The sequence below is a fragment of the Leptidea sinapis genome, chromosome 1 (genome assembly GCF_905404315.1).
Source record: "Leptidea sinapis chromosome 1, ilLepSina1.1, whole genome shotgun sequence".
Taxonomy (NCBI): Eukaryota; Metazoa; Arthropoda; class Insecta; order Lepidoptera; family Pieridae; genus Leptidea; species Leptidea sinapis.
In genome coordinates, this window is record NC_066265.1 from 3,789,528 (window position 1) to 3,814,546 (window position 25,019).

The window sequence follows — 25,019 nt, forward strand, 5'->3', positions numbered from 1 at the left end:
GAGAACAAATCTAGAGGCGGATTCTTTATGTTACTCACGAGATACGGGTTTTGTATAACAGTTATTACAACCCATTCGATTAGGCAATTTCCACAGCTCATTCACAAATCGGAAACACCCCAAATCGTTACCTAACTTAGCTACACAAGACGTGCAAGGATATTTGAATTTATAATCTACATTTCTAAATTTGGAAATTGACAGTATAACATTGGTTGGACATGGTAAATTATATATTTTGAATTGAGTTGTTTTATAAATGTATAATATAAAGCTATCCAAATATTTATTTAAAATCCGAATGTAGGTACATATTCTATTAAGATCAGCCTTAAATGTCGCTTCTATTCCAAATGAAATAAAATTAAAAAAAATATTTTGCAATATACTTTAAGGTTTACATTACTTTCTTTCCGTATAACTGTTAATATCAGCAACTAAGATATTTATATTTTTTTTACAATTACGCGAAAACTACTAAAGATTTTAGGGATGGTATATGACTGATATAGTTATGTAAATTTTACTATATACTTTAAGGTTGTGCAATAGTAGAATGTGGTCTTGAATGGAACGAATATTTTAGTTGAAAGATTGGTGATTCTTTGTGCATATAAACATCTTAATATTTTGAATTCAATTTGCAACCGTCTTGTAATGCAAGCATAATATTATGATCAATGGTTTCGTTACAGACGCTTCGAATCAGTAACAATATTGTATTGTTGGAATCTAACAATCGGTTGTTAAGTTCATTCTATGAAACTGATGTTCTATTGAGCAACCTTTGCGAAATACTGACTGAGCTTTTAGAGATTGTCAGAAACATCAACTATCGATAAACATCGTTCAATATCTTAGACCAGAACCTTAGCTAAATTTGAGGTCAATTCTATCATTGAGGTTGTTGAAGAGGCATTGATAACAAGTTTTGATCAGATTTTGTTCTCGTTTGAGGTTGACCGTGCGTGGAACCCTTTACGTACAATAGACTCAGAATCACGCTTAAAAATTTTCTGAAGCAAAACTCTGCCTACGCGTCTATTAGGCAGAGTTTTCGTTCAGTTGTGTTTTGACCGCACTTATTATGGTCGAATTTCGACCTCTGGGCGACCACTATACATTATAGATTCCTCTATAAGATTTAGACTGAAATCTATAGAGCGTACATAGACTGTGCTCAGACTTACTTACGTTAAACTTAGCTGATTAGAGTGATAAAAAGCATTGAATTTTGCATTTGGCTGTCCTAGCTTAGGCTCAGCATGAATTCACCCGTCAAATGACAATAAAAACGAAATCAACGGTTATGCTAAGATAACACTCAGCAAGGTTTTACGTAAGTAAATATGAGCAAAATCTAAGTACGCTCTATTGGTTTCAGCCTAATAACGCTCTATAGAGCTCAAGCCATACCAGTGGGAGGCTCCTTTGCACAGGATGCTGGCTAGATTATGGGTACCACAACGGCGCCTATTTCAGCCTTGAAGCAGTAATATGTAAGCATTACTGTGTTTCGGTCTGAAGGGCGCCGTAGCTAGTAAAATTACTGGGCAAATGAGACTTAACATCTAATGTCTTAAGGTGACGAGCGCAGTTGTAATGCTGCTCAGAATTATTGGGGGTTATCAAGAATCCTGAGCGGTACTGCAGTGTAATGGGCAGGGCGTATCAATTACCATAAGCTGAACGTCCTGCTCGTGTCGTCCCTTATTTTCATAAAATTACGCTAAGAACGCTCTATAGATCTCAAGTTAAGAGGCGCATGACCTACAAAATTCAATTAATTCTCGAAACGTAAGCCGTGATTAGTAGAAACACGATTGATGACGTCATGTGAGGTAAATCTAATTGGTTCCATGTTGTACACGACGAGTGCAACTAATCGAATTAAAACAGAATCGATAAGGGATTGTGTAAGAACGAAGTACCGACTAGTATTGTTAAGATTATTGACATTCGAGATGTGGAAGAGAAAGGCTAAAGAGACAATGGAGTTACTGATATTCTGCGGTACAGACAATTTTCAATTTACCAACTCTAAATTTATTACGGTTTGTATTAAAACTATTTCTTTAAATACTACTCGGCTAAGTCGAGTTAGTAAGTCTTTTGTGTGCGATGCTTTAACAACAAGACCCCAGAAAATGTTCATAACAAATGTACTACAAACTGCAAAAGAATTGTTAAATCGTTTGTGTGATAAAGGTTACTATAACATAAACGACTTTCTTAATGATACCACAGCTTGGGAATGGAGCGACCAGTCTATAAATTTTATTGGACGATATTAAATTTATACTATATTTTTATAAAAAAAAGGAAGCCCGCCGAGTTTCTGGCGCCCCCTCAGGCCTGAGGCATACTTTTTCGAAAGGGATAATTTTTGACTTTCAGTAAGTGATATCATGTCCTATTTTGAATAAAAATATTTGAATTTGAATTTTAATGTTCGTTGCCTGTTTCGCTCCACAATTTATTTTAAGTGGAAATCTCGTTTACAGTTTTAAAAGGTACAAGTTTGAACTTTTACAACGATAAACATGTTGCAAATGTATGACTGAGATGTCATATAAATGAACGAGTACTTGCCATATAAGTAGCTTCTGTCGAGAAGATATATCATGAAAAACAAGTCTAGTGGGCCGTAGACTGGTAACTATATAGTAGTGACTATATAGTCACCAAATACATGGACATACGCCCAAACTGCTAAACATATTCTTAACGAATGTATCTAAGGTATATGAATATTATAAATGAGTTCATGGCAAAACACGTAAAATGAGATCAGTTCTTGCCAACGTGGGTAGATTATTTGGCGAATATATTGACACAATTGTCATTGTGTGGGCATTTACTTTAGCGACTTAATTATCAATCTATTGAACAATAGAACCTATATTAAAAACGTGATGTTTCCTATATTTTTATAGATTGCGTATTAAAACATCAAAATACGTTGTAATATATTAACTAATAACGAGTATTAGTGAGTAATTAATCGATATTATTGTTATTTTGTTGAGTTTAAACTAGTGAAGTATACAACTCAAGTCGTCACTCGATAAAAATTCGAGGACGTAATTAGCAAACCAAATATATTCATTAGGAACGAGACAATATTTAAGTTATTTAGCCCTGAAACATATCGCAATAAGTTGTCGTAGACATTTAAAATAGTTAGCATATTGAGCGCGCTCGCAAGGCTAACTTGTAGACAGCATACCACTCGATGTTCCACCGTTCACTTCACAGTTCACACTACATGATAATGACCTTTGACACAAGTTCACATGTTTTAATCACAAACCCGAAACACAAATGATTTTCCACTATTTTATTATAAGCACGCGTCTGTCCGCTGGTATAGAAAGGTTGCTTATACGGCGCCGCTCGCAGGCTGTGTACGCGCACGAAAGAGATAGCGCGCAAGGCTTTGGCGCCAAGGGAATAACGCGGCACGCGCGAGCGAGACAGACGCGAGGCTTACGCGGGGGTCCGGTTACGTATCTCAATATGGTAGAGATGAAGTCTTCGTGTAAAGCTTTTTTAAGCGTTTCATTAGCAACTGTGTTTACTGCAAATGCTGTATTGAACAAGCACTGGTTATGGCGGTACTAAGGCAGACAGGAAACCGGACAATAACCTCTGGGTATTTCCTGATGGAAAACTATGATTTTTTTATTATACTTTCAGTTACAAAACGGGTCGCCTAGCTTACTATAGTTATTTAAAATAGCTTCATATTGACGTCTGCAATGGATTCATCATACTACCTCATCAGGAAGACCGATGAATCTTAAACCGATGGCTTCAAAATTGACTTTCATATGTGTGCAAATTGTACCTAAATAAAAAAAAAATAAATGAAGGAAACTAAATGCAGATAAAAAATTACATTTCTTTTTCATCGTGTTATGTGTTGTTGTATAGTATTATGGTGAATTGAAGCCGATGTTAATACGACATTTGTGCTGCAGGAGAGAGCTTTTGGCGATTTATAATCTAGCTTAATAATATTTAGTAATTTAATAGCTTAATAATTTAAAGAAATCGGAATATTTACTTAAATAATTCTGAAGATCCAAAAATTATTGTTGCATTGCCTTGCATATATTATTTAAACTTTATATAAATTACTAAAGCAATAAATTTTGATTTTAGTTTTTAGCTATGAATTAAATTTAATACCACTTCTTAAAAAAAACAAGTCGTGGTAACTGGTAAAAGTTATAACTTTAACAAAAACTTATAAAAGAGCAATGCTTATAAACTGTATCATCATCATCATCATCAGCCGGAAGAACTGCTGGACAAAGGCCTCCCCTAAAGATTTCCACGACGATCGGTCCTGCGCTGCCCTCATCCAACGTATTCCGGGGATCTTGACCAGATCGTCGGTCCATTTAGCCTACCAACACTGCGTCTTCCAGTTCCTGGTCGCCATTCGAGGTCTTTACTGCCCCAACGGCCATCTGTCCGTCGAACTATGTGCCCTGCCCACTGCCATAAACTGTATATACATAGATAATATCAAATCATTTAAATGTCAATCTCCCAGTAAATAATTTCCTCAGTTCTGTACTGTAAACATAACGATGATCTAACACCATGTTACTACGATCTAAGTAGGTTCATGTACTTGAGCCTGCAACCGGTTGTGAGTACAACGCAACTGGTAACAGCTAAGAGCTAATGATAAGAGCGAGCTGTCGTAACGAGAAGCCTTATCATAATACGTTGGCTTGATGCATTTCTTCCGACAACGTGACGCCTCTGTCTCAAGTCGACAACATTTCCTAATTACACTTAATTTACCTAACACACTTAAGAGCAGACTTATGATCCGATTTTCGTGATTCTTTTTTATTTTGATGCACAATGTTTGCCATTAGGTCGCATAAAATTTTTACGTAATTTGGCCCAGTAGTTTTCATTTTGTGAACACTTTTTATGAATATATTTGTTTACGTGGATGATGTTATTATAGTTTGTGTACTGTTTTTTCAGGAGTTTTCATTTATTTTGATTGTATATTATTATTACTAACCTGTTTGCCGATAAGTGGGTTAGGCTTACGGTCATTCATAGCTAACAAACGTTATTCACAATATTTCAGTGTCTCACAAGAACGTGAAATAGTATTTAAGGCACGCGAAACCTTTCGCAGGCCTACTTAAAAAAAGTTAAATATACAATAATAAAAAGCAACGGAATCTTATAGTTTACCTGATTAATGACACTAAAAAGTTATGGCGTTATAACACATCTTTCGAAAAAAAGTAACTTATAAGTATCTTGTGCATTATATCTAGGTTATATAAAATACAAATATCTAGAAACTAATTCAGTATAACCCAATATCTGCTTTTTTGTACAAATTTTACCTGAGCCGATCATAATGTAGTCATAAATTGTAAAATTAAAGAAAACATTGTGATAGAAACCTCGCTCTCAAATGGAGATTCTATATGAAAAACATTTTTTTCACAAATTTGTAAGGATTATTCAAAAACATGTATGTCCTGGAAGAAGTTTTATGGAGTTTCTGCAAACTATTTTTCGTTTAATGTTATAGCTTTCTTCTTCCTTGTCATGAACAGGCGGTATGCGTTGGATGAAACAACATGCTTTTCGACCATGTTCGCGTTGACGATAGACAGGACCGGGCCTTCTTAGGAGGAAACTATAGTTACTATTTTTAGATACAAACGATAGGCCGCAGACAGAGGCATAGCTTAGCTGACAACAATAAGCGAATAAATCGACACAGTATATTTTCTTTTGAGATACCCTTAAAAATAATTTAGGACAGTCTTTACATTCTTGTAATTTTTTTATATCTATGTGGAAAGATATACAGGATGTAATCGTTAACAATGACCAGGTGATTATTCCGTAACTACTAGAGATATCAAAAAAATTAAAATTAATTTATTAATTATGTGACGTTCTTTCCATATGAGTTTAAAGTTTTTCTGGTCACACGTAACGAATACACACTATATATAAAAACACGTAATACTACTTCTAACACGCGTTTCCACGTAAATTAATATCACACTACATCCTAAAGTACAATTACTGTTTTAAATATCAGCTTATGCTTACAGAAATTTGTGAAAAGTAATATTTATATAGGACTATGCACAAGTATCACCCCGCTTCGTCTTACGTAATTAAATCCTATTCCTAAAATTCTTGAGGGTATATAGACAATTCCAATTCCTGGGATCAAATCCATCCTGCTTAACGCGCACGTGGTGTGCTGGTGTGTCCACGATTCTCTGAATCTCGTCAAGAACAGCTTATGTATGTCATCGTCCCACTTCAGATACACTTGTTCATTTCTCTCGAGACCTGTCCAATATTCACCAAACTACTTTTCATTTACGATTTATATTTAAGCCTGACATAGATTTTTGAGAAAATCTTTATTAACATTAATTATAAATAAGAATATTTTATATTTAACTTATTTTGTACGATTCAGTTAGCTCGCGAATCTCGAGGATTGAATTGAATAATATACTCAGTTTGTAATTTTTTTTTTGAAGCCACAACCTGAGAGTTGAACAAGATTTATTAACGATTCGTCACTCGAACGGTTGGCTCAGTGGAAAGAACGCTCGCACGGAACGTGAGAGGTCGCGGGTTCGAGTACTGCATCTTTTATAAATATTGTTTTCAAATTTAATTTGTTGAATAATATAATAAGGTCATGAACTATTTTCAGTTTTATAACTTTTTTAATTTTCCTAGTTTTCGTTTCATTTCGTTAATCGAGGCGCGGTGAGGGTTTCTTAGTGGGCAAGACACGTGTAAAATTATTACAATTCAGTTCATTGACGAACAGTAAACAACTAGACTCACAATCACGCTCAAAAATTTACCTCAGCAATACTCTATCTACGCGTCTTTTAGGCGGAGTTTCGTTTAGTTGGGTTTCGACCGCGCTTTGAATATAACGCCACGCAATGACAAAGTTTTCATTGAAAAACTGTGAAATTAACAGTATATCCAAACTTCTGACAAAACAGTATATCCAAAAACTGCCGTATTTCAGGTGGCACTTACCTGAAATACGACAGTTTAACCTTTGTGCCCCCAATGCTATCTGTATAAGCTAATGTATATGCATATACAACGCCGCTCGGACATTTTTTGTCGACTTTTTAATAGGCGATTAGGAGTCTACTAGTTTATTGTACGTCAGCGATTCAGTTTGAACAGAGTTGATGGAAGGATATTAACTGTAACTGATTATTTGTAAAAACTAAATATGCGTATTTGCCTTTATATCTTTGTACCAAAATTGCAGGCGAATTTCAATGTATTTTATAATAACAGATTATTTAGATGATTAATTTTTTAATTCTTGTAATCTATTGTATCCCCTCCACATGACGAACCCGTTTGTGATCATCCTTCCGATGTCACTAGTCCCATATCTTAGCGGATACTCCCAAGTGAGTGCCGCCTACACCTCTTTCTCCCCAAGAGAGGTCGCCTACGAAGAAGGCTTAGCGGGTCCATGCCTAAAGCCACCATCAAGTGGTGTTTAGTGGCACGTAGGCTCTTGTGAGTCCCACATATCTCGGCGTTTGCGTTGGTATGCATGAGCATTCACCACCTCCCTCCTTCCATTCTCCTTTGAGCGCAAAAAAAAACATTAACATAACTATCTGGTTATATTATAGCCTATTATTACCTGTGGTTAGAACGTAGAAGTTAGGAGACCATGCATCACTCGGACTTTCTTGATTTTCTTATTTTATGGCTGTATAATATAAAGTTGTACGATTGGCTTTTGGTGTTTCTATTACTACAACATTAAAACAAGACAAAACCCCCTTTTCAGAAACTGTCAATACATCTACTTTAACTTGACATCACACACCTCTCAGATAAACTTGTATAAAAATCTCGACACCTGTAGAATGTTCAACTCGTGGTTGTGCAATCATACAATACCGCCTGTAATTACAATTCTTCGTATGATAACAGCCTCTGTATGATTCGCATTCCAACACCAGACTACATACAAGCAATCACTATATTCAAGGTTGCAGCGAGAGAACTATGCGATTTTATATATTTCTCAACAAATTTATTGGTTCATGATCAATTCGATTTGAAATAGCTGGCCAGTATTGCTTAAAATCTCTCTTTATATTACCTCGATACAGAGAGGTAATATCTACAATAATATATTCTGGGGACATCATCTCTGGAGGTAGCTGCAACGTGAAGTCTGTTCCCGTTCCCCTTTCACCTCACTACCACCACCGTGCTCGTCCTGTTGCGTCAGTTTGCAGTTTCATTACTGTTACATGTGATATTTTCGTGTTATCACTGCATTGTTTTTAAAAAAATCATTTTAACGTTTTGAATTTTGTTGTTAATTGTTCTGTTGTTCTTTATAGTTGTGTTAGAAAGTAAATGCTTACTTTTTGTACTTAACCTGCATCGCCTTTATATCAATCAATAATACATATTAAATAAATCGTTGTTTATTTATTAATAATAATATTTATTTATAAAAAATATTCTATAGTGATGCTTGTTTTAGATACCGTAACTAATCGACTATGTGACGTCATCGCCGTCAGGTCCAGGAATAATGTAACCGGGTAGATGATGGTGATGATGACGATTTCACCTTCGATGTCTTATCGTACCGGAAGAACCGCACAAGGAAGGTTAGGCCACACTTAGTTGAACGTGGAAGAAATTTCCTGGAAAACTGTAGACGAACGCCTGACATCCAGATGTAGGGATAATATCCTCATGCATGGGGTGTCGTACCAAGGTGGGATTCGGCGGCATCGGAATCGGAAGAATCTGATCAAACAGCTCTTCGGAATGATTTTAAAACATCGTGGTCGCAATAGGTTACCATTGACTCTCACCATGTTTCTTCGATCTTCGCTCGTCACGTCTTACTTTGTCGCTACAGAATTACATGACAGACAGACGGACACTAAATCTATAAGCACATGATCGGAATTGGTACGGCTGAACTTTCAGACTACCGGATCATAATTGATGGTATGTAGATTTGTCCTTCGCATAACATTATTACTATTACCGTCCGGACCGTACTGAGTACGACGCCGGTACAATTGTTGTGAGGCGCCAACCGTACCGTCCGATGGTCCGGCCGTACCAAATCCGACCATGTGTTTAGGTTATAAGAATAGACATAAGTGTTGATTAAGTCCAGATGGCAAGTAATTTTTTGTGTTGACATTGGTGTTAGCACCTAATGTCTCGGTTCGAGTGTTTTGGCTGGCTTCACGAATCGCGACGGATATATAAAGATGTTATTGTGTCTAGTATTTGGTTTCGTCGTCTGTACTAAAGATGGAAAAAGAAATAAAAAACATATGAAGACCTCTTGATAAGAAACCCTTAATAAGCTTAGCACGGTTCGGATTTCTGTACATGCAAACGTTTGTATGAAATATATGGAAACCTATTTGTCTAAGAATGATACCTACTTATAAACAGCACCGTCATAAACTTTACCATATAGCACAACTTTGCCCGTGATGTTCAAAACTGTTGCACGCCACACAGGCGTTGTTGTAGTTCATTTAATTTTATTACCACCGGATTCGTAATTTATACGCCTAGATAGAGTCTCTTGCTGTCAGACAACCGATGAAAACAGGCCAGGCTTAAGACTTTAGCGTGAGTGACACGCCACGTCTTACACTTACTATTTGTATGACACATTGGGTTAGTGGGACTGTAACTCTAAACTGAATTATTTCGAAGTTTTCACAGCTGTCATAGTCTATCTAGACGTTTATATGATCTATGGATGATGTCATATTTTAAATCAAATAGCGTACCAAAGAGACGCAAAAGGCAACGCTTGTAACCAAAAGCTCGATTCTCGCACGTTCTGTTCTGTCAGGAGATGAGATCAAAAGATCGTCAAAGGCTGACTTACAAAGTGTGGATACTGTATTGAATAGTTATATTGTTGGCTAGCAACCAATGTTAATGCTTTTTTGTGGAAGAGGAGAACAAACGAGCGTACGGGCCACCTGATGTTAAGTGATCACCGCCGCCCACATTCTCTTAGAACACCAGAGGAATCACAGGAGAATTGACGGTCTTTCAGAAAGGTGTACGTGAAGGTAATCATGTCGTATCGTACCTACCGGAAAAACCGCACAAGGAAGGTCATTCCGCTCTTAGTTGAACTTGGAAGAAATTTCCTGGAAAACTGCACTGTAGACGAACGCCACACATCTAGATGTTGGGATTATATCCTTGCGTGGCGTGTCGTGCGAAGGTGGAATTCGGTGGCAGGAATCAGGTCAAACAGCTCTTCGGAACGATTTTGAAACATCAAGGGCGCAATAGGTACCTATCTTGTGATTCCTCTGGTGTAAAAAGAAAGTAAGTGATCACATCCTCATTCTTCTCCTCTTCAATAAGAAAAGTGTTAATATTGGGGTTGAGCAGGTTATCAACTATAAAGTAGATCCTGTAGATGAAGCTAAGACCTGAGTTCAAATCATACAAGATTTTATGTCGATACGTCACTCGAACGGTTGGCCCAGTTGGAAAAGCACTCACACGGAACGCGAGAGGTCGTAAGTTCGAGTCCCACATCGTTCATAATATTTAATAATTTTTATTTGTGTATTAATACTAGAAGTGAGGGTTATCACTTTAAAAACATAACAACTTGTCGAGGAAGGTCTGTAGGTACTTAAGTACGCACGCAAAAAATTTTACTTCTTTGGCGTAAAAAAAGAAAAATCCTTAAACATTCCTCTTAATATTAAGCTTTGTACAAAAAAAATACTGAATTAAACAAGGTGTTGAATATAACCAATGATTTTCAGTGGTTATATTCATTATTATACCGCATAATTTAGTTAATTTAGTCTGATTATGGTCTGAAGTACATATACAAATGGTTAGGGTGTCGAATTTGGGTGTCGGTGTAAAATGTACGCGCACATCGTAAAAATTCATTCAATTCTTCCCAAACGCGCCAAAATGAGTATAGCTTCAATATATAAAACGAAAATTTTACAAAGCATGCTATATAAGATACAAATATGATATCCAAGAATATGAATATCCAATAAGCAATATAATACCGCGGTGTTAAATATCAAATTCACACGCAGAGGTCGCTTAGTCCTTAGCTGTTCATATTTAACTAATACCTATATTAACGTGGAATCATTTGTCAACATAGAAATGACATGTAATTTTTAACCGACTTCAACATGGAGGAGGTTCTCAATTCAATTAGTATTTCTTTTTGTTATGTATGTACACCGATTACGCTGAGATTTATGATCCGATTTTCCGATGCCAAGCCAAATGTAAAAGCAGGTACCTACACTCGCCACGCGTGACTTTGAGCGGTATAGCTTCGTCTAGAACCAAACAACCCAAGCGGGCAAACACTGACTTAAACCCTATGAATAGGTAACATATATAAATAATATAAGGTTTGCATAAGAGGTGTATTAAATTAAATATCTATAAAGTTATTATATACTTTTGAGTTTTTGAAATCGGTTTTTTTAAGCAAATTTTTTTGTTGAGATTTTAGTATACCATAGATAAAGAATATACTAGCATATAGTTGACCTGACAGTCCGATAATGCATGAGCGATTTTGATATGTCAATGTGTGTGTTAGCTGGTGGTTTCAAATTCAATTTTATTTTTTCAAAATTGGTTATAATATCACTTATTGAAAGTCAATTCCAAAAGGTATGCCTCAGACCTGAGAAGAACCTCAGCGGGCATCTTTTTTTTATATAAAAATATGGTAACAATGTAAAATCGTACAATAAAAATTATTATTTATAAGCCTAAGGGCGGTGGCTCCTATCCCAATCTGTAGTTAAGACATACATTTATGTTATAGTAACCTTTATCACACAAACGATTCTTAACAATTCTTTTGAATTTCGTTATACCTTCATTTGTTTTAAACATTTTCTGGAATCTTGTTGTAAAACCATATACATCGCCCCAGAAAAGAATTACTAACTCGACTTAGCCGAGTAGTAAGTAGGCATTATAAGTTTATGTTTGTATCAGTTGTGAACATAATGGTTATGACAGTTTCTAGAAAATTCACTTGAAGAATTTTATTTCTTTAAATTTTGCTCTCAACGATTATTTAGCTCTTTTCTGCAGCACAAAGATGGCATTGATATCGGCAGCATTGCCTCATAGCAATAAACCATAGGACACAATACTATGAAAATAACTAAAGTAAAGTAAACTAGTCGCGCCGTATTAACGTCGGTTTAATATTTAAAATATGTTAAAAGCGGCTAGAACTCTACTTAAAAATATCTTGACTTCATTCAGTGATAATATAACAACAGAATTGTATGAATGTTTTACTTAAACTAATATAACAAAGCATCAGGTAGGTACGGTCATTTGAAAGCAGACAAATAAGTATATCTCTAAAGCACATTTCCGAAATAACATAAAATTAATCTTGATAATGTAAACATGAAAAGCACCCACATATCGCCCACTGTTCGTTACTTACTCTCAAACGTTGACATATTATAAATAACTTTATTATTACAGACGCTTATGTAATGGAAGTCCAGACATGGAAAGTTATTAATGATACTGATTTCTTGGCGCCAATAATCATGGCACATAACTATGTTCTTGCTTATAGCTTAATAATCTCTTTTAATGTTTAATCTTAAGGTTTAATCCAAATAATTCCAGTTTCAAAATTTAAGCTTATTTTTGAAGTGAAAACTTCTCTAGACGCGTTGGGCACTTTCTGGTTGGGGAAAATCTTACAGATTCGCGTCACCGACATGGTCATGACTGGCGGAAGCGATAAATAATTGAAAAATAAATATATATTTATATAGTAACACACATTTTGGATGGGTGCAAACTCGTGAATTCATAGACTGTGAAAACGTCGGAAAAAATCGTTAAGGCTGACAGTTAACATCTATGCACCCACACTAACACAAAGTGTTATACAAATCACAGGTGTAAGACGTAGCTGGTCAAACTAAAATAATAAACCTGGCATTTTTTCATCGGTTGTGAAGCAGCAAAAGGTAGTAGGTAGACTAGACTCTTCCAGCAATTTCTCTGCGCTCTTTTTAATCAAATATACAATATTGTTATCGTATAAATTATCTAAGGGACAAACCTATTAGCACGTAAGCAAACACCATCTAACAGTTACTGTATCTACGTCAGAAATATTATAATTGGTCAGTAAACTGGATTGACATCCACGCAGCGCATAGGTACTATAATATATAGATGCTGCGCTCAGATCATGATAAGTTGGTGAGCGGGAACCGGTTTTGCAGCTGCGTACGACCACGGTCCTAGCTGTGGTATCACCATTACAACGACGTTAGTATTGTTATTGTCTTGTGCTTGGTATTTAGATAAAATCGCCAAAAGATCGACTGTGACGTATTTGGTAGTAAAATACTTTGTGTAAATTTAACATGTATGATTTGATTTCATAACCATTGTATTGGTAGCTAAGTTCCAAAGAGTAGCAATTCAGAAAAGGGTTCTCAAACAAAATTCAAATAACTACTCGAGCTGTTACTGTATGAAACGAAAATATTCTAGACTTATGAAAAAATATTGGAAATAATATGGAGAAATTTCTTATACTTATCTCAAATATACTGAATCTTAACACAATGGGACTGAGGTATCGACATATTTATTATTATCGTTTACCTTATCACACATTTTCTAAGAGTAAGACTTTTTCGGTTTGTTTTTTACACAACACTTGCTCAGATTTGGTGTTCGTCTGAGTAATTGTTTATAATTGAAAACCTTTGATAATATACACTTAGACATTCTCCATAATACGACGACCTGTATAGCCGAGTGGTTAGCGATCCTACCTACTAAGCTAGACTTCCCGGGTTCGAATCCCGGTAAGTGCAAGCATTTATATGATGGATGTTTGTTTCCGAGTCATGGATGTTTAAAATGTGTTTATGTAGGTATTTTTATATGAATTTATGTATGTTTAAGTATATTGTATTAAATATACCCATAACACAAGCTATATATGCTTAATTTGGGGCCAGATAATTTGTGTAAAAAGTGTGTCAATATTATTATAATAATTCTAAACTTTGGCTGATATATTTGTCTGTCTCACTGCCATTATGTTCATCACTAAATAGAATAGTAACTTTTTTCCAAAACTAACTTTATCAAAGAGCCTGCAATTTTATAATACTTGTTTCAACTTTAAGTGTTCTGGTATCTTGTTATAATTTTTTTATTGACATTGGGTAGGGACCTGACCTGGGTATAGACTATAGGTAAATGACAATTAACATATTTGTTTGGCTCTATCAGATCAGACCTTTTCAGAAACTAACCTTGATAGTATAGAGCTGAATATAATAATGTAATCATCATTATAATATATGTATATGCTATATTAAAAAAAAATGTAACATTAGTTTAGTACTGTGGGTGATTAGCGATTTTAAACAAACGTAAAGTAATTTAATTCATTTGTATACATATATAGATTCAACACTCAACTCATAACACTCTTGCCGAGATAAAAACCTAACAAATACTGTCGCATAATAAAAACGAAAAAAAAGTTAACAGTTGTAGAGACTGCCAATAGAAGTGAAAACTTAGAACTTTTAGTAGTAAAATTTGAAAATTCATATTGCTGAAAATTTTCACTTATAAGCTGCACAATACGTCAGCTGTATAGCTACAGATATACTGCTTTAAGCATTTTGGTTACGCGAAGTCACGAGATTTCACCCAACCAAGAAGTATCTATGTGTATTTTTTTTTAATTATTTATCATTATCACGTGCACTTATGAGCATGTCAGTGACGCGAACCCATAAGATTTTCCCCTACTAAAAAGCTAAAGAAGTTTCACTTCAAAAACTGTCGTTACATTTATGCTGTTCTGCAATCTCTGAGCGACGTTGCGACACTCTATTCAACTAGTTTGCAAGGCAAATTCAATTTTAAACGCTAAAGTATGATAAATTGCACCCAAGAGTTACGAGCCTGAATCTACAATCTGAATAAAAACGTGAATATTCGAATAACAAATAAAACGTTCACGTTTCCACTTCGGTTGAAGCTGTAACTGTAGAATAGCATTATTGTGTAATATTATTTGTGTAAGTATTACGTTTTGTTTACCAGAAAATATATCAGTTTTACCTAGAAATTTATAAAGTAACTAGGGGACCCGACAGACGTTGTCCTGTACACACGTCTTAAATTTGAAAAATCTAGTCGTTAGGAGGAGATCACTAACATACACTTGAGCAGGAGAATTATATTATATGGATGGAATTGAGAATCTAAAACAATCTCAAATTCACTGGAACATACAAAAAATCATCAAAATCGGTCCAGCTATTTAGGAGGTAATTCAATTGTGAATCCACCTGAAGATACACAGAATGTTTTTTTAAAATCGGTCCATCAGTTTAGGAGGAGTTCAGTTACTATACACGCACAAAAGATTATATATATTAAGAAACATTTAAATGAAAGACTTAAAGAAACACTTAAATAAAATCTGTAATTTTTACACTTCATCAAGGATACTGGCAGCATTTCCGCCTTGGATAGCTAGGCTGATCCGTTGACCGATGGCTGCCAGTGCTTAGGTTAAAAGTAGCCCTATTGAGGTGAGAAGATAGTTCTTTGTATATTCTCGGCGCCACTGAGCCCACGAGCTAAGTGTCTCGACACACAAAGATGTATGATTCATTGAGGCCGACATATTTGTGACGTTTGCTGTGTTCGGCAGTCGAAGCAGCAAGCCCAGCAGAAACTTACGTAACTTGGACATGAGAAGAAGCCAGATTGTCGACGCAAGTCGCGTCCCACACCAGCTCCCTTCATGTCCAAGCCATCAGGGTAAAAAACTAGATAAAATAGATGTACTCATCATGTAATAAAAGAACATACTAACTGGTATAATATACATATAACAACCACCTTACATAAAATATATATAAAACCAGCAAACATGCTGAGTTGGAACCACTTTGTACTTATATAACTTATAGAAAATAATATTCTTCAATTTTGTTTACGTTAATTTTTTTAAGTCTTTTGTATTTAGATGTAATATACTATAACGTCACAAATAAACAGTTTTCTTTCTTTCTTCTTTCTTTTTGGTGTGTGCCTGTGTAGTCAAACATGGATTTTATATTTAACTGAAACATTATGGCACTACAACTCATAATGAATTATTAAATGAGGCGAATGAAGAACAAAAAGTGAGACTAAACGAGAATAAAATATTAAATTATTCATTATTCTTACTTTCGAGACGAATATAAATAGGAATAAAATCTAGGTCGAAAAAAGAATTTTTTGTGTGGGGCGAAACGTGAACAAATCTATAATTAAAGACGGTAAACGTGCCCGGGCTTAACTAGATAACAATAAACGAAATATTATTGATAGCTTATCTAACATGTAGTAGTTTCCAGGAGCAATATATATCCCTTCACACAACAGACAAAGGACTATAAAATCAAGAGCGAGAAACGAGATACAGCGGTACGTAAAACCACGACACGACTACAGAACCAGCTTACTCAATGGATCGTGAAACACGCCACGAAAGTCATGGTAGCACTATTTTAATCAAGCAATTACTTAGTAACGCAACATTTCCTAACAGTAGAGTGGATAATGAATGACATATTTAACAAAAACTGGTACGAGAATAGTTTTACTTCATAACACAAAGCGTTTCATAAGAAAGGTTTAGATAAAATAGGAGATTTTTTAAGTCCGTGCCATGATATATTTATAAAGTTATCCTGTTTGAAGAAATATTAGATTTATGCAAGCAATATTGTCTTAAATGATTTAATGTAACTTTATTGAACAACAATTAAAAAAAAACTTTTATTTGGAACAATTTAACAGAGCTAATACTTAAACAAGTAAAAACGATGACAGCTGCAAAAGTGCTCTTAATAGTGATGTTCATTATTATAACACTAGAAATAAGGGATTGCTTGTAACTAATTCTAGTATGCTTCATAAGAGACCTACATAATAGCTTTAAGGGTAAATGTATACACTTTTATAATAAAGTCCCGGCCACTGTTCAGGTATTATCTGTAAATAAATTTAAATGTTTTATAAAAAAATAGCTCTGTCGTAAATCCTATTACTCCACTGCTGAATATCTAAATGATCGGCCTGGGACTAGATTATGATTGTTTTATAGCGATTGAAATGACTGTACAATATTGTATATTTTTACTGAAAAGAGCGCAAAAAAAAGAATGCTGGGAGAGTTTCTTGCACCGCTTCTTCTCTCTCAGAGCGCCATTTGTTTCCGAAGCGGTAGTAGTATCTAGTAGTATAAGAAATGACATCAAAAAAAATCTAAAGGAATCAATTTTGAGAAAATAAATGCCTTTTGTGCCTTTAAAGTATAAACTGTAGCGCAGCTAACAAGGACCTTATCCGGATACAATAAGGAATAATGTTCCATGCACAAAGATCTAAATAGTAGAGTACGGTAATTGATAACAAGACATTAAAAATAGTACAGGACATGTGATTTAAAATGTATACATTATTATTATTATATTATTTAGATGAAAAATATATAAATTTAATTTGTCCCAAAATTGACGGACGATGTGGGACTCGATAGCTCTACATAATATTGTATGTGAGTGTTTAATATCAAAATTTTGGATACGACTTTTTTCATTTTTAAAAAGTTATTCATGTCATTAGACTGATTAGGTAACATACTTTTGATATCAGTTCAAAGTTTTTTTTATATCTGTTATAGTTACGGAATAATCTCCTGGCCACACTAAACGATAACATCCTGTATAAAAGTGCGATTACATAATCTTAATATATATAAATTACATGACACGTTATTTGTCCGCGATGCACTCCTAAATTAATGAACGGATTTTAATGGGGATTACTTCATGGAGTGCAGTTTAGTCCAACTTGAGAGATAGGATAGTTTTTATTTGATTTGGGACCCACAATATTATTTAGTTTCAATATTTGTTTTGTATGGACATATTTTCTGTGAGAGAATTTAGTGACGCACGGTTTGACAGTTCTTCTGTGAAACAATTTCATTATAACAACAAGGAGCATACATTACGAAATATTTCTTGATGTTTTGAAATATTATTGGCAAAGTCCTATAAAACAGTAACTTTTTTATAATCTACAGAACAACGTCTGTCGGGTCAACTAGTATAAGAAAAATAATAAAACTCTAATCATCATCTGATCAACGCTGGAAAATTGAGAATATAACACACATCTTGATTTACTTTTTGATTTAGGAACACTAGCGCCCTCTTCATTTGCCTGCGAGAAGTCTCGAAAGCTGTGGTTTATGATTGGGGTCAAGCGCGGCGGTCGAACGGGCCAGTAGACAGCGTATTGTTCAAAAGGTCACGTTTGGTGTGTACGAACTGCGGGGCCTCTGAGGCACCTCAAGAACACATTGTCTTCACTCCATATACACTAATTACGTAGTTGTATAATAGAAAATTTAACAGGAAACTAACTATCCAAATGTTATAAATGTTAAATTCTTATCCTTACTAATATTTATTCTAAATGCGACTGCGTTTGTTTGATTATTACGCGTTTATGTCTTAACTACTCAACTGAACGTCATGAAATTTTCCACATAATTATTTTGAATTTTTGATGTAAAATATCTAAAAACGCACTTTGGCTGTAAAATCGACTAGTTCTAATGGTATTAAAAACGATTATGAACTTCAAATGCATTTGTATATATATACTTTTGTTGTATATATATACTTTGGTTTCCCCGTAACACGAATGTAATTCAAGACCAATCAGAACGGAGATTTTTTTACTTCATATTGATATTGTTCTTTGGTTCATCTGAATTAGAGACTTGAATGGACATGTTTCTCATCTCCCATAACTTCCCATAACGGCCAAGTAAGTATTTTAAGAAGTCTCTGACGAAGCGAATTGCGAAGTCGTGGCCAAAGGCTTGTATATTATATGAGATTCAAATTCAGGTGTACATAAAAGCAGTATAAGTCGTTTAAATCAAGAAAATATCTGACATAATCATTGCTAAATTATAATTAAGATAGTCAAATCTAATACATAAAATTCTCGGCTTGATCGATTCTCATGAAATTTTGAGTGCATATTGGGTAGGTCTAAGAATCGGACAACATCTATTTTTCATCCCCCTAAATGTTAAGGGTGGTCCACGCCATTTTTTTTTTAATTTTTTTGACATGTTTTTTTAAATTTGTTTGATTATGAGTCAGCATTAAAAAATACATACAACTTCAAATTTTCACCCATCTACGATCAACAGTTACTTTTGTATCGCGATTTTAATATCGGCAATACAACGATTGCTGGGTCAGATAGTAGTTAATAAATTTTGGTTAAAATAAATTAAGTGTTCTTTAAACGCTGGCAACTTTTTTATTTTTGTATTAAAGAAAAACACACATGCTGAATGTAATTGGTACTCTACAGATTAACCTTCGTATGAACAATAATTATTTTTTCAAGGCCACATATTCAGACTAAATTCTAATGATAAAATTTAAGCATTAAAATATCTTTCAATGAATAAAACAATTGAGCAGGGCTAATAGCTCTGCAAGTTTTAATTAACTGCATGATATACCTGTTATAGTAACAAAAACAACGCCATCTATAATTAGCTAAGTTCATAGATCTAGGGCATTAGTGCACCTGTGTGTAGGACCTTACCTTGAGGGCGCAAAAAATGCAGGATGGACCAAGACAGGCATGGCCAGTCAGCTCGCGAAAACTACGCCGGAATATATCAAGATGCCACAGCACCTGCGGACAATGAATAAATATTCCATTAGATTATACAGCATTAAACATTAATTGGTTCTCCGTACATGTCAAACAAAATTACATACTGTACAGTACCCAGACTGTATATTCGTAAAATAAAAGTTTTTGTTTTTCCAAAAGATAATTAATAAGTTAATACAGTTAATACTAGATATGGTCGTAACGGATTTTTAATAAGAGCTTGTGAGTTGTTGTGACTTATACAATGTAGGAAGCTCCGTAAAATCTTCTCCTCACAAATATCAGTGTATGAAGACGAAGGTTTTCAACCAGTATGTATTGCCAGTGGCAGTGGGCAGGTTAGTTCGACGGACAGATGGCCGTTGGGGCAGTAAAGTCCTCGAATTGGTTGGTAGGCCCCCACAAGGTGGACCAACGATCTGGTCAAGATCTCCGGAATACGTTAAATAAGGGCAGTGCAGGAGTGATCGTCATGGAAGTCTTTAGGGGAGGCCTTTGTCCAGCAGTGGACGTCCTCCGGCTGATGATAATGTTACAATAGACAGTATGGAGATTTAGACTACTTTTGGCATGAAATCAGTGTTTAAAACAAAATTATTAAAATATTGGTAATAATGTTGTACATTAGGAAACTTATGCATTTGTAACATATATAACTCAATAAATATTAGTAAGGAAAATTCCCGCAAATTTATAAAATCATGTACGTAATCTGTGAACTTAATAGGAGCAAGTAATAATGAGACTAAGTATTTTGATGTATGCTGTTTGTTTTCCTAATTAGAAAAAAAATTCGCTATTGTTGAGATGTTGAATGACAACGCACGGTAAGGGGACTGTATTCAGTCAATTTATTGATACCACTGATTTGGGAATGGAGCGAACGCCCTCAGGTTCTGATTATTATTTTTTTTAATCCCCTACTTTTATCCGTCTTAAAAATTGTAATTTTGTAGTTATCATTCGTAGGTATGCTATAACATGGTTCGTCATGCTCACTAAAATGGCATTGCTTGCGGCGGCATCGTGTGCCGGGTCGTCTCCTTCCCTCAAATATGTGCGAAGAGAACGATGGCTGGTCCATGCGTCGACTCGTGAGTAATAAAAAGGAACGTATTGTGTACGTTTCGGACTTGTCACTAAGTTTCAAAAAAGTTTTTTTCAAATAATATATTTTTAAACACATACGACCTCACATTATTTTTTAAAAATAGGACCGATTATCTTTTTAAAGCTATATGACTGATAGTTCAATAATTAACACAAAAAAAAACATAAATTATTATTTCAACTAATAAAATTCGGCCAATTACCAAAGAAAAGCCCTAAAATTAACATTAATACGAAATATACGCCCTTTCCATCATAAATATATATGCACATTTCAGAATTTATTATCACCCCAAACAATAATGACACTAATAGTTATATTATACGATGAATTATACTCATAAGCAGCGCCTACGATAACACCTTAGTTTCAAAATGTCGTTAAGAATCAAAATAGTCAATCAATGTATTTTGAAATACAGAATAGAGTTCTTTTCAATATGATTTCGCAAAAGATGAACCTACGCGTAATACATGAGCTTATGAAATGGTATAAAAAAAGATAATCTCAGGTGGCTTTGTAAAATCACGGATGCAGACATTGTAATACGAACGCTACCTGTGGGAAGTGTGAGCGAAACTCACAGAAAGTCTTATAATGACAATAGAGATGTGTGAAAATTTTACTTTTGTACACACATAATAATTAATTAGTATTATGTTTGACTTCAAATAGATTTATGAGAACAATATGATCAATTTTGTTACACATAATTACTGATGTTTTTCGTTGCATCGACTCCTAACGCAAATATAAAAAATTCAACTGTCCAATCTGGTAGGGGAAGAACAGCCTAGCGAAACTTCTAAGAAAAAAGCGATTTAGTCGATTGTATGAAATCTGCAGTCATTTATAGATTGACAGATGACAGTTATAATCTTGTAAAAAACGTAGATAGCCGAAAACCACTGCGTTTTAAGCAAAGCGCTTTCTAACTAAGCCGGTTTATACTTCGTCGCTAATCGCCATACTGTAATTACTACTATTTCAAACTTATGTCAAATGAGTGCACGTTTCATACTAAAATATATTCAATGCTTCGTAACATAATGGTGGTGATTACTGTCATCACTAGTAACCGCATCAAACAAATACAACTAAAACTTTGATCTAGAACAACAAAAACAAAATCTCTAAATTGTATACCTAATTTGTATTCATACAAATGCAAATACATTGGCGAGACAACACGTCCTGAGGATGCCTCGTGTAGAGGCGAAACACGTGTCGAATTGTTTAAAGACAAATATTGGCGGAATTAACACTAAAGAAAACTCAAGTCATTTGTATAATTATGGATTTCCGCAAAGTAACGCCTGCTTCAATAATTTTTTTTTCTTTGTATTCGTTTGTGATTCTTTCGAATTTTACCCTTCAGTTTTAGGAGTTACTTTTCTTACACCCGGTATATAATTTTTTGCGACGTCATCTGTGTGGCTTGCGTTGCACCTGACGCGATATGTGTCGGTGCCACGTTCTCAGGATCGCAAAGAATAAAACATCTGTAACGACGTTTTGAAAACAACAATTATAAATATATTTGACAAATATTATTAAATCATCTACAGAAAATTCATTGTGGTAGTAAAGAGAGCTTCACTTCTTTCTCAAGTGCATGTTGCTGTGAAAACATTGTATACAATATACTAAGGAATATATGCATCATAATATAAAAAAAACGTGTGCGCATGGGACGCCCCACAGAAGAAATAACTTATACTAATCTTGAAGTTGAACTATTTAATATAGAAATTGTTTAACTTGAGAAAATCTTAGGTTATTACTTAAATTTTATGTATTTTAATATGATAATTTAAGGAAAGGTTATTAATTAATAAAATCTTTTATTGATTATAAAATATATTTTATTGTTAGTTACAATTCTTGAATATATACATTAGAAGTTTGTGTATGTACATTATTGGTACCATTATTAAATCCTATAAAAGCAACAATTGTTTAGAGTGAGAGAGGAGGAGCCTGCCTATCGCTGCCGTATGCGTGATAGAAAGGGAAGCCAGACAGACTGGCGCCGTAACGCGTTACGTTACGAAGCGGTTTAACCTCCCATATGAAGTTATCACCTCAAAATATCATCTCTTTATAATAAAATAACTCATGCATGATAAGAACGAAACAGCAGTTTATTATTGCACCTTAAAAGGTATCAGTGACACAATAGGTAGGTTGGTTGACTCCCATGATGGTGACCCTTGTTCGATGTATGAACGATGGTGCCCACCGCCTGTATTTTCGGTTTTTGAATTTACGAGTACGTGTACGTTTTAAGACCCGACCGTAAAGGCCGTAGTGGTCATACCATCAGGTGTGTATGTAAGCCCAATTGTTTTCGTCTTCCATAAAAATCTTATAAGCTAGTATAAAAGTATTTCTAATATATTTAGCAGACAGCTTATAAAATCTTATTTGGGGCTTATCTCTCCAATTATCAGAGCTGGTGAACAATACAACAAGTTTGTTAGAAAACAGACAAATTCAACGATAGGTACTTACTAAAAACCTAGTAACTTAAATTAATTTTCATTTTAAAATTATAATTGGTAAAACGTAAATTTAATGTGTAATTTAACAGAAATTTTACTTTTACAGCGACAACATCATAATATTTTTAAACCCGAATCAGTTTTATAATTTTACTATTCATTTATTTCTCAATGTGTTACCAAATCCGGATTTTAATTAAACAAAATCAAGTACAAGTGAACAACCTTGACATAAATACTTCCCGAATTAAAACAGCAGTCACACAAAGCCCTACAACGCCTATACAAATGTAAACCACACAATAGTATGATCCAGTTAATTGTCAATTAAATCATACATATTTATAAGATAGTACACCTACTGATTTCAAACTAGACACTCCAACCGACAACTAACACCCACGTAAGTAACAGCAGATCCCTCAAAGGTTAATCTTAAGATGCATTCAAGTATCAAGTAGTAAAGGTTACTTGAAAGATGGAATATATCAAAACATATAACAACTTGTAATTAATATAGCAGTTGACATTTCATAATATGTTTTAAAGTTCAAGCGAACATTATGAGGATATTTTGAGATTTCTTATATTTCTTGACTTATAACTTTGTTTATGAAAAGTATGTTAACCAGAGAAGAAGCTTAATAACTATAATAAAACAGGAAGCTAGTTTAACAGAACTTTTCGGACAAATCCCCCTGATAGAAAACGTATTTCCACCTCTTAGCAAAACAGTTTATCAATTACCCTACCTAGCAGTTCATGTAGAATAAGTATTACAAATAACATACAAACATTCAATGAATAAAAGTATTTATAAATTGAAAAACAATCTAAAACCAATTCAATTTTTTTATTTATTCTTTCAGCAAACCCTTTTATTTGATATCTAAGTATATCATGGGGTTGCAATATTTCATAATGATAATTAGCCCAACGGATTGGGTCTTAATGATCATTATAATCTAACGTGTCATCGGTTAATCTATTTTTCTTTTGTACAAATCGGTTGGGGAGAATGAATTTATATTTTTTTTAAAGTGACGATACGACCAATAAGTTCACTAGCCTATTACATCGTAGTACCGCTCAGGTTTTTGATTGAACCCATAACTATAAATGGCATCGCAATTGCGCTCGTCACGTTGGACAGAAAATGCTATCGCATTAGCACTAAAATATCACTATACCGCACCCTTCAAACCAAAGCACAATAAAGCTTGCACATTCATGCTTTACGAGCATTGACGTCAAAAATGTCTGAAGCAAAACTCTGCCTACGCGTCTGTTAGGCAGTCTTTTCGTTCTGTTGTGTTTCAACCGCGCTTTGAGTATAACGCCACGCAATGACAAAGTGTTCAGTGAAAAACTGTCCAAATAACAGCATATCCAAACTTAAAAAAGGATAGAGTATCGTATTTCAGGTAAGTGCCCCTTTAAATGAACAAAATTATGTAACTAACTTGACATTTTTAATCATTTTGCTAAATATGTAATTACATTTCAATTGCTAA

The 25,019-nt window shown here is 34.4% G+C and overlaps 1 protein-coding gene across 4 annotated transcripts in view; it reads right to left on the reverse strand.

Moving 5' to 3' along the window:
- LOC126968329 (uncharacterized) overlaps window positions 1-25,019 on the reverse strand; it is a 131,060-nt gene that overhangs the window by 16,274 nt on the left and 89,767 nt on the right. For 2 of the 4 annotated variants that reach the window (XM_050813294.1, XM_050813330.1), the window contains one exon: window positions 19,816-19,908. In XM_050813294.1, coding sequence (XP_050669251.1) covers window positions 19,816-19,908 — 93 coding nt within the window. Of the gene's footprint in view, window positions 1-3,229; window positions 3,391-19,815; window positions 19,909-25,019 lie in introns of those variants that run through there. The other 2 variants (XM_050813304.1, XM_050813313.1) reach the window with 2 other exon arrangements.